General features: G+C 39.2%; 1 protein-coding gene across 1 annotated transcript in view; it reads right to left on the reverse strand.

Annotated features, from left to right (window-relative positions):
- Positions 1–964: 964 nt before the first annotated feature.
- Positions 965–12160, reverse strand: part of KLB (klotho beta) — a 34949-nt gene continuing 23753 nt past the window's right edge. Inside the window, 2 exon segments of the mRNA XM_036765655.1 lie at positions 965–3328; positions 5845–6988. Coding sequence (XP_036621550.1) covers positions 2931–3328; positions 5845–6988 — 1542 coding nt within the window. The 3' untranslated portion in view covers positions 965–2930.

Consider the following 12160-nt stretch of genomic DNA (forward strand, 5'->3'; position numbering starts at 1 on the left):
CTGCATGGTACAGTAGAAAAGACAGGATTTAGAGTCAGATGACATGAGTTCAAATCCTGATTCTATTACCTACCAATACCCCTATTCTAAAAATATGGGAGTTAGACTCGAAGATGTCTAAAGTTATTTGTAGCAAGAATAAATTTTTGTTTTTGTAAACTGAGTTTGGTGCCATAAACAGTCAGCCTCAGACTTTAGGCTCCAGAGAGAAAATATAGAAAAGCCATGTACCATCTTTTCTTTCCACAGAAGAGAAGTTCAGCAAAACATTCTGTATACATGAACTATCCTTGACTCACTCTTAAGCAGCAGCTACAGGAAAATGAGACTTTTTAATAAATTTAACCAATCAGCTTTAAAAAGTTCATTTTCATTTAGTCAGCTTCTTGTATGAGTAGGCCAATGATTTTGATTATATAGATAATACCTTATCGTGCATGGTTAATGGTAACTTTAATGAGCTTAATTGCATTCCAAAATTAATGTGTTTTTGAGGTCACTGGGAGAATAATTGATACAATCACTTGCCTTTACAAAATATTTTTTCCTGTCAAGAACCATTAGGAGAGCTGTCATATGCTTCAGAGCAGGGTTGTTAATCTGGAATTAGGAGAGGGTCTATGCACTTAGATTGGAAAAAAACTATGTTTTTGTTTTCAATGGAAATTTAACATTTTCTTCAATTATTAATGTAGGCAACAAATCACTACAGCATTAACAGTATCTATAATTTTGTCACTAATATAAATCACAGGTACTTTCATCACATTACAGGTGTTGGATATATACCAAAATATTGTCTATGCTCATCATACTTTAAAATTACTGGAGTTATTAGACCCTTTTAAATGTTTTATCTTGTTATTAATGCATTAATAAAGGAGCACATGTATCACAAATTTATTTTTAATACTTTGATAACAGTTTAGTATAATTGGTTTCCTTTGTAATACTAGGTATTTTATTTCATAAGTTTAAAAACATTTTATTTTGTTCATTAATATTATTTTATTTGGGGCATTTAAATTGTTCTGAGGAACCCAAAGGCTTTTACCTGACTAGTCACTGACATAGCAAGGTTAAGAACTCCAAATCTAGCAATCTGTCAGCTACTGGTAGACAGTCAGTTTCTCTATAGAGAGCTGGTGTTTAATAAATGCTGACTAAAACTAAGAGCTCACTATTTTTGTGGTGTAAACTTATAGGAAGGAACTATGGGATGGCATAAAGTCAAGGCTTCTATTAATTTTGCCTCAGACTTAGAGAATATTATGATCTTCTGTCTTAGAGATACCTTGCTTTAGGAAATGTTCCTTTTCCAACAAAGTTCAAACACAGAACCTGCCTGATTTCATTTCCTAAGAGGTGAGCTTTGAGGAAAGTTAGGATCTAAATTAAATGACAGGGTTTGAATCCAGAAAATTTGCTAAACTCAGATACTGTGCCTGGTCTCTATACATAGAGACAGGCCATATTTGAACATGGCATTAGAAGTAGTGTAAGTCAGGGAAAAGGAGTCATTTAATAATTTGGTCTTATTTAAGACTAATCTAGGTGATTTTTTAGAAAAACACTTTACATTTGTATGGTATCTTAACTTTTCAAAGCATTTTTTAATCTGTGATCATTCAACTTGGGAAGATTGGTAAGGCAGGGATTTTTATCAGCATTTGTCAGAGGAAGAAATTAAGGTGCTTGCCTAAAATTATCCCGGAACCCAGGTCTCCTCACTCCTAATCCCATGATCTCATATGTAACCAAAGATTCCATTGCATGTTTTATGTTTTGTAGTCAGTATCCACATAAATTTAATAATCAAGTGAGAGATTTTGTAAGATTCAGATAATCAACGTTGTTTTCTTATGCTTTCTTTCCCCAGTGGGAAGGGCTATGGGAGGGAGTGTTGAGTTTTGGCTAAATTTTGGAAGAACCTCAATAAACTGGAGCCCTTCTAGAGGAAGGCAACTGAGACAGTGAAAAGCTTTAAGATCCTGCCATTATAGGAATAGTTGAAGGAACTGAGGATGCTTTACCTGGAGAAGGCAGGGTAGACCAGATAGCTTTCTTGAAGTATTTGAAGGGCTTTGAAGTAGAAGAGAACTGAGATTTGTTTTGTTTGACCCCAGAAAACAGAACTAGAAAATTTCAGCTCAGTTCAATGTAAGAGAAGGCTACTTCACAGTTAGAGCTACCCAAAAATGGGCTGGGCAGCTTCAAAAGGTAGAAGATGTCGCTTTGCTTAAGGCTTTTCAAGCAATGGCTGGATAACCACTGGATCTCATTCAAGTACAGGTTGGACCCTGTACTTGAGGCCACTTCCAATTCTGAGAAGCTATGACTGCAAGATTTTGACCTGTAACTCACTAGAGAATAGCCAGTTTCTGCTCCATATTCTTTATTTCTTTTACTTATATTCCTTTTCTTGAGTCATTTAGGAAGTATACTCTGACATAAAGAGAAAGTCCCTTGTGGAAAGTGGGATTTATAAACAAATATGTTGCTGCCTTTCTGGTTTAAGAAAGAATTAAAATTCTTTGCTATAGAATTGAACCAAAAAGGCAATTTTATGTTTTAAAGGTTCTGCTTATATTGTAACCACCAACCCATATCTATACATGTAAATGTAGAGTGACCAAAAGGAACTTGTTAGAATTTACAAGACACCTAGGTACATGGCAATTCCACAGCTCAAAGTCTGTTTAAGCAAAGATTTTATATTCAAACGCCACCACTCTTAATTTGTTGACATCAGCTCCTAAGGGAAAATTAATATGGACCATCCTACAAATCCATGGTCATTCCCTTGGTTACAACTAATATCCCAGCATTTCTTCTTTCTACACGCATATGTTTCTTTAACGTACTTGGAATGGGGAAAGTGGAGTGAGCTTAGTCATTGCCTTTTCAAGGCAGATGGAAATAAGACCAGTTTAGCTGAGGATACTCTTATGACCTTTCTTCAATGGAATCACAATATGTTGTTGTAAGTTCCTTGCCTTATAATATTTTTTTCTCTTCCTCTTGTGGAAAATGGTAACTGTTAAAAGTAAGACCAAGGTGGAAAAGAGACAACAACCAAAGAATATCAGTGGTTTCTTCTTCTCAAGAAATAAGCAGAGAATGCACTGTCTGTTATGGTGACTCTCTACACATTCAGAACTGGTATGCTCAGAAGGGAAGCCCCTCCTGCTGATCAGGTTGTTGTAAAACTGTATTGAGGACTTTGCTTTTAAATCGGATGTGAAGAATCCAAATCTGGGTTTAAATTTTTCTTCTGTCAATTTAAACGCATAATAGCCTTTTATCTTGATTTTATCAATTAGGTAAGCTGAAAAGGAGAAATTGGAATACGTTAGTAAAACATACTACTTTTAAAAAATATATATAGAACATGTAAACGCCTTCCTTAGGAGATTCAGTTTTGTGTTTCTATTTGTATCTTCAGCACCTAGCATATAAATGCTTGATGGCCGATTAATTTATATGGATAAAAGATATACTTTCCTTTAAACAAATAAGCTGTAGTCATATAGACTCTGCTTAGGGACCTGTAGTAATGGAGAATTCACTATGTACACTTTTAGACTGTCCAGTCCACTTTTAGTCTGCTATAATGACTTGGACAGTTTTGCTTAATATAATATGGTCTCTAGGCCTCTCAGTATCTTGGTTGCCTTCCTCTGGAAGGACTCTGATATGTCAGTGTCCTCTCCAAAATGTGGTGCTCAGAGCCAAAGACAGGATTCTAGATTCAGTCTGGCAGGGCAGACCCCTTTGTTGGCCACTGTGCTTCCACAAATGTACCTGGGTCCATTGACTTCCAAGACTGTGATGTCACCTATTGACTCATACAGAGTTTGGAATATACTAAAATTAGTTTTCCAATATAATGCCCAGGTTTTAGGTCAAAAAGTTCCAGTTTCCAGGTGACAAAGATCATTCTTCACAAAGTGGAATCCCTAATCACCAGACATAGGGAATTGATCTCTCCTGCAATTTTTCCTAGAACAATTTTTCTCTTTTTCTCCTTTGCACTTACTACATTCTACTTTTGGTCAAACATATTCAATACATGTCATACTTGCCCTGTTAGACTATAAACCTCCATCAGGTAAGCATTTGTCAAATTACTGTTGTATGCAAGGCATTGGGCTAGACCACAGAAATACAAAGACAAAATGAAAAATTGCCCCCTCTCCTCAAGGAGCTTCTACTGAAGGACAAAGCATGTCACAGAAAGTAAATTTTATATAACTTGGGGAAGAGCACTAAAAACTGGTGGGAATTAGGAAAAACTTCCTCTAGTATGTGGCACAAGAGCTAGAGGAAGGTTGGAATTCTAAGGGTCAGAGTTGAGGGGGTACATTCCAGGAACAGGGGGATGGATGCCTTGGAGGTAGAAGGTGGAATGTCAAGGTCACGGCAAACAGAACCTTGTTCTTTTCTGTTTTTGTGTTCCTAGCACTCTCCATCTAGATCTCTTCCACCCTTTGTAGCTAGGGTCCCTGAGTTCTTAATAGATGCCTCCGCTTTCTCTCCTTTTCTTCTTAATCTCTTACCATCTGGCTTCTAACCTCATCATTCCACTGAAACTGCTCTCTCAAGAGTTACCTTACTGTTGCTTAATCGTTTTTTCAGCCATGTCCAAATCTTCGTGACCACTTTTGGGGTTTTCTTAGCAAAGATACTGAAGCGGTTTGCCATTTCCTTCTCCAGCCCATTTTTCAGATGTGGAAATTGAGGCAAACAGGGTTAAGTGACGTGCCCAGTGTCACACAGCTATTACATGTTTGAGGCCAGATTTGAACTCAGGCTGATGAGTCTTCCTGACTTCAGGCCCAGCGTTCTATCCACTGTGTCACCAAGCTCTCCTCAAGAGTTACCAGTGATTTCTTATTTGTCAAATTCAATGGCCTTTTCTTGGACAGCTTAGGTGGGGTGAGGGAGAGTGCAGAGTCATCTCTTTTGTCATTTCCTCCAGTCATCTCTATCTCTTGGCTCCAGGCATTTTCTCTGGCTGTCCTTCATACCTGGAATGTTCTTCCCCCTTAATCCCACTTACCAACTTCTCTGGCTTCCATTAAGCTCCAACTAAAATCTCATCTTCCACAGGAAGCTTTTCCCAACCCCTCCTAATTCCAGTGCCCTCCCTCTATTAATTATTTCCTATTTATCCTGTATATAACTTGTCTCTAGATATTTGTTGCCTCTACCTTTAGGTACTTTTAGGCTCCTTGAGGGCCGGGACCATCTTTTGCCTCTTTCATGCCCTTAGCACCTAGAACAGTGCCTAGCACATAGTAAATGCTTAATGTCGATTGATTAAACTGAATTAAATTGAATCCTGGAATTTGCTTAAGATCCACATAGTTCTGCAATGTCTCACCTAGAATTCTAACAGTCTTCAGTTATGGCATCATAGAAGTGACTCTGGAGTGAAAAGAATTGGATTCAAGCTGTGGTTCTCCTACTGAATTTTTATACAACCTTGGACGAGTTACCTTTTCTATCCTTCATTTTCCTTGTCTTTAAAATGGTGTAATACCACTTGAAGTATTTACGCCATGAGGTTGTTTTGGGGATCAACTTCAATGTCTATAACACATTTTATAAACTCTGACATGCTCAATGTACAGGTGAGTTGCTGATCTTACTTGCTAAGTCGTTTCTATTCTGGTGGGCCTAGGATTTCTTACCACTATCTTCTTCTATTCTTCTCTTCTCACTCTTTTAGCCATTGCTGTCTAAGAATATATTTCTTAGATATTTCACTAAACCCTGAATATTCTAGGCTCCTTGCATGCCCTCTGCCCTCCTCCCCTGGGGATTATCTTTTGGGATTACCTTTTAAAGCTTCCTGGATATATTTTTCTAAGTAGTATTTTCGGAGTTCATCATTTTCCAGGGACTGATCATCAATCCCATTGGATGTGATATAGACATCTGCATCACCATAATTTTTCTGGATCCAGTTGAGCATCTTTCGCTCTCCCCATGGCATCACTGCCTGGCGGGTTGGGGAGCTCAGGCATGTGATGTCCTGCAGAAACTGGACATCTCGGTCAAAATCATACTGACTACCATTCTGCTGCTCATGGATGACAAATCTTGTGGTAAAGTGATTCAGGGCGTAGAAGTCAGCCGAGCCTTTGATAAGCCTCCTTTCCTCCTCTGTGAAGTGTGGCAGCACAGAACTAGAAAGTCCCTCCTTATTCTTGAAGGCAATGTACTCCTTCATTGCTTCTGGGTAGTCTCCTGTCTTGAAAATGGGCTCTGCAAACCACGCAATTTCAAACTGGAGAAATCTCTCGGCTGCTTTCAAGTGGGAGTCAGCAAAGGGATTGGCAGGTTCAGCCCAATCTGCATGCAGAGACAGAGAGACTGCCCCATTCTGAGCAAGTCTATACTGGCTATCGTAGACATGCCAGACCAGGGCATGGGCAATCAATAAATTGTGAGCTGCCCTGTATGTGTCATTGCTGCTGCTGTTGTATATGTCGCTCAGTCTGTTGGGTTCGTTGATAGTGATCCAGAGCTTTACCAAATCTCCAAGTTCCTGAAAACACAAATTTGCATAGTCCCGAAAAGCATGAACAGTTGACCGGTTTAGCCATCCTCCATTCTGGAGCAAAGGTGCAGGTAGGCCTAAGTAAGTGTGAGTTGGATGGTATAAGGTGACCATGGATGAAATGTTGAGTTTCATCACCTCGCTGATCACACATCTGTAATACCTAAGAACTTGCCGGTTAACTCCAGACACATGTCCGCTGGGCAGAATTAAGGACCAGTCCAGGGCAAACCTGTAGTGGGTAATTTTCATTTTTGCCAACAATTCAAGTTGTTTTTTGATGCTGACAAAATCAGTGCATTGAGCAGCTCTTGTTTTTATTGTCACCCCTTGTATTCGGTGTAGCAGTCCATTGCCAGAGACATTCCATGAGTATAAGTGAGGGTCTTTGAACTGTGGTGAAGAAGCTACTGACTCAGCCTGTGAAATGCAAGAAACACATTCAGATGAGGCAAAAAATCTTGGATGGGCAAAGACGATCTTCTATAATCCTAGAAGGAAAAGTTCATGATTTTATTTTTGTTTCTAATTCAAACCTGAGCAGGAATATATGGCGCTTATCTTGACCTATATTCTCAGGCTTTTCATCTCCATGAGACCAGCAAAAATGAACCCAAGTTTTTAACATTTTCTTTTTATTTTTTTTAAAGTTAATTATTTTATTTTTTTTTTAGTTTACAACATTCAGTTCCACAAGTTTTTGCGTTCCAAAATTTCTTCCCCCTCTCCTTTCCCCTCCCGCTGCCCCAAGATGGCATGTGGTCTGACATAGGTTCTACATATACTTTCACATTAAGCTTATTTTCCCAATAATTAAGTTGTAAAGAATTACAACCAATGAAATGAACCATGAAAAAGATGAAACAAAACCAAGAATAAAATAAAATAAAAAGAGAGAGCAAATAGTTCGCTTCAATCTGCATTCAGACTCCGTAATTCTTTCTCTACATGTGGATAGCCTTTTCCGTCATTAGTCTTTTGGAGCTGTCTTAGAACCTTGCGTTGTTGGGAAGAGCAAAGTCTATCAAAATTAGTCATCACAGAAGCAATATGTCTGTGGTTGTATATAATGTTCTCCTGGTTCTGCTCCCTTCACTCATCATCAGATCATATGTTTTTCTAGGTTCTTACAAAGTCCATCTGCTCCTCATTTCTTATAGCACGATGGTATTCCATTACATTCATATACTACAATTTGTTTAGCCATTCCCCAATTGATGGGCATGCCCTTGATTTCCAATTCTTTGCCACCACAAAAGAAAAGCTACTATAAATATTTTTGTACATATGGGTCCTTTTCCTCCTTGTATGATCTCTTTGGTATATAGCCCTAGAAGTGGTATTGCTAAGTTTTCAACATTTTCTTTTTTAAATTTTTTTTCAATTAACAAAAAGTCTTTAAACTCCATCCCACCAACTGAAAAAAAAAAAGAAAAACAAAACCCTTATAACAAATATACATAGTCAAAATGAACACTTTCCCTGGACATATCCAAAAATATATGTATTGATTTGCACTTTGATTCCATCACCTCTCTGTTAGGAGTCAGGTAGCATGATCCTTGACATTTCCTAGGGAAACCAGAAAATGTGAGTATGGAACCACTCCCAGAGTCTGATTTGGGAAACAAACTGCTGTTTCCACCAGAAATTACTAAGTAGCTGTTCCTAGGTTATTATCTTCTCATTCTCAAATGTCTTTCTCCATTTTCACTTGCCACGTTTACTATTGCTGTGATCCAGGCTAAGACAAAATCAGGCATTTGGCTTCTTGCCCTAATTTAAAAGTTGTTATTAAAAATTTTTAAAACAACTCTAGAAAGCTATCACAGGATGAGAAGGTGAAACTGGTTAAGCATAAAGGATCTAATATAGGTAAAAGGTGTGGAAATGCTTCCAGAGGCAAATGTGGACACAGTGCTGACTTCGAGTCAGGAAGACCTGAGTTCAGATTCTGCCTGGAACCATCACCTGCTGTGCCATCCTTGGCAAGTCAACTTAACCTCTCTTTGCTTTAGTTTCCCCATCTGTAAAATGGGGATAAATAATTGTACTTTTACAGGATTGTTATGGGGACCACAAGCGATGATAACCATGCAAAATGCTTTGTAAACCTTAACGCACAACACAAATTTCTAAATATGTGAAAATGGGCTCTGTAGTGACTGTACTATAAGTTATAACTTCCCTTCTTCACAGGGGAGCAGGACAATGGAGTTATGCAACAACCGGCCAATTAGAAGGATTTCTGAAGCTTAGAGCTGCGTGATGTACCAGTGATCCTTTGTGGGTGAAACCTAGCCAAATCTGAAGATGCCTGTATAGGGTCAGTGGAATATAAGATCTTCCCCATCCATTGATAGGCCTATGTGACACCCGTGTCCCCTTTTTTCCTTGAAACACACGGTGTGTTTCCAGGTCTAAAGGTACACAGCTATTTCGACTACAGATGTCTTGTTGCTTTGAGCTCCCACCCAGTTCACAGCTGTGATACATCCTGAGTCACATAGAGCCCATTGGGGGAGGAACTTGCCTAAGGGGGAAGCTTGCTTATGGGGATCCTTGCTTGCAGGAAGGCTTTCACGCTTTTGGTACTAAGCTAATTAGGCGCTGAGTCAGGAGGGTTGTGATGCCTTCTGGCTCTGAGCCTATTAGCCAATATATATACATATATTGGTGAGATTTTACTTTGAGGGCTCACTCATGGGAAGAATGTTCACCTGAGATCTTTATGATTTGGCTAGACAAGACTCTGGGTAGCTGCTGTTAAGGAGCCCCCTGGATTTGTGAACCCATATGTTGGTGCTCCCCCAGTTTGATGATGTATTACTTTGTTAAGACAGTTGGAGCTCTATTAGATCTCTGTGCTAATTTCTCTCTGCTTGTATTTTTTCCATATTCTGTGCTGACCTTTCCCCTGAATTAATGAATGCTCTTTACCTTCTTTACTTACATATCTTTAATTAAAATAAGATTGTTGACCCCTTTGAAGCTGTCTTTCCTTTAGAAAATCAGTTCAAAGAACCTGTGCTAGCAGGCCATCCTGGGTGCGCTAGGGTGCTTGCTAACATAGCCCATAGCTGCCAGAGACCACAGACTGACCAGCCGAAGGCCAACCTTGAGCAACGGCCACAGAATGAAGACGTTGATCGGGACTTTCTAAACATCCTGGCTTATTGTGTCTACAGATGTAACTCTTCCCTTAACCTGGCTCTCCTCTCGAAGCCTCTAGAGAATGTATTATCTCCCCTTTTTTTCACTCTCCTTTGAGCAGCTGAGAATCCTCCGTCTCTGCTCTGCTTACCCAAGACCTCAAACAACAAATGCTTTTATGACCTGGAATCAGACTGTGAGCCTGGGGATCTTCCTTTAACAGTTATGTAATAGTTAAAAATATATCATCATGACAGTGCTCTGGACATCCTTGTCTCATTTAAATCAGATTTAATTTAATCAATCCTCCTTGAATAGATGATTTAATCAACTAGATTCCCTAAAACTGAAGCGGCTTCTTCTGGCTTACACAGTAGTAGAAATGGTGATTTAATTTGATTAAGAAAGTATCTCTTAAACAGGTCAAAAAAAGTATACCTTTGACCTGATTTGAAAGGGTACTAGTAAACAGGGTGTAGTTGGTTTCTGGAAGACATTTCTCTGCAGTATCAGCATTAACATTAGATTGCTCTGTTTAAGTAAATCAGAATATGCTAAAGTTAAACTACTTACCTTTTTTTTTCTTAACTTTGCTGCAGTCTTGTCTTTTGTTTTAAAGTTACTACAACACAGAAGTGGAAATTGCTTGGGAGCGATAACATTCCAATTAGCAGGGGAAATTTTGGTGAGTGAACCTGTCTCAAGTATGAATGTTTCTAGGGATAGGGATAGGAACTGGACTTGTGATTTCATTGATCTATGGAACTCTGAGCCAGCCACTTAAAGTCTTAGAGATTTGCCTAGGACGTTGAGAGGTGCAGCCATCCATGCCCCAGAGGTGGGACTAGATGTCAGGTCTTCCTGGCTCCAAAACAGCCCTCTATTCATTAAGGCACTTTGCTTCTAAACTTTATATATTAAAATAAAAGTTCCCAGACACACTTTGGCTAAAACAGAGCACAGAGTTTTTTCTTCCATAGGGGTGGTTGCCAGAGACACAGCTCCAGAGGCAGTGACAAAAGCCCCTTTTCAGCTCCTCTCCTTAAAGTAAACCAAAACTTCTCTGCCACTTTCTTCTCCCCACAACAAATGGAAACAGTAAGTTTTAAGTCACAAATCTACAATCAAGATACTTGCAGTGATGTACTAGCAGACCACCCTCCTCACTTCCTAGACCTGAGTCATCAGGCAAAGTAAAATTTTTCTAGGTCTCAGTACCCTATCAGCCCCTTGCAAGTCTGAAACTTTCTCGGGTATAAAAGCTGCTATTTGTGCTCCCAGGCCTAAATCAACTAAAACCAACAGAAGGTGGCTTAGGAAAAAACATTTCCCAAACTCATTGCTAAATAGGAAAGAAAAGCGTTTGCCCCCCTCCCATGTGTGGAATTAAATGTACCTGGATTAAATGACAATTAACTTTTCGGTAAATATTTCCCACACACACACTTCACGTGTCATCTTCCATAGTCTAATTACAAAACTGCACGCCTGCCATCTGTCAAATAGTTATCTAGGACATTAAACTCCAAGACAGTGGTTATCCATGTATACATTAGCCTAAATCTGTGTGTACATAACTATTTAAGTAAATTTCTAGCCTGGATGATGGCCAGGTTCAATGCTGTTTGAAAGTTTATGGAATCAATATTGGAAAGAGGTCACTAGAGGACATCTTACCCATCATCTTATCCATCCTCCTGTCTTCAGGCAGCACCACATTTAAACCACCCTTAAGAAATAATGTTTACTTGACTTTTAGAAATCTTCAAAGATTATCACTTGTCCATTTGAGGAGATAGTAGTTGTACATGGTGAAGGGATTTAGCACAAAATTAAGGAAGACGTATGCCAATCCCAACCTTATCAGCAAACCTGGTGGGGTCTGGATAAATGAGAGAAGGATGTAGAGGAGATGCTATATTCATCTTCCTAAAACACCGTTTTCATTGTGTTCCTAGTTCAAATACCTTTAAGGACTCTTCAGTACAAGATTACTTCCAGTCTCCTTAGACTGTCACTCACTGTGTGGCATCCCCCCACAACCTGACCCCAAGTACATTACAAGCTCATCTTCTGTACCTTCCTTACCTGAACCCTCTGTTCCAGTCAGACTGGCCCATTACTGTCTCCCAATCATTCTAGCCTTCATTTGTGCCATGACCCCTCCCTAGAATATTCTTCCCCCTTCAAATTCTATCCATCTTTCAAACTTAAGGTCCTGTCTTACAATTTCCATGAAGCCTTCCCTAAGCATGTCAGGCCTGAGTTATGATTCTCCTCCGAGCTCCCCTATTATCCACATTTCTCAATTGCCCTTTATCACATACAACTCAGCCTTATTAATGCATTTTCCCTTTGGGGACATCTTGTTGCTTTTCCACTAAATGGTAAATAAGTTCCTTTACTTCAGACACCAAGCTTCCTTATGTATCCCACAGA

The sequence above is a fragment of the Trichosurus vulpecula genome, chromosome 6 (genome assembly GCF_011100635.1).
Source record: "Trichosurus vulpecula isolate mTriVul1 chromosome 6, mTriVul1.pri, whole genome shotgun sequence".
In the NCBI taxonomy this organism is placed as follows: domain Eukaryota; kingdom Metazoa; phylum Chordata; class Mammalia; order Diprotodontia; family Phalangeridae; genus Trichosurus; species Trichosurus vulpecula.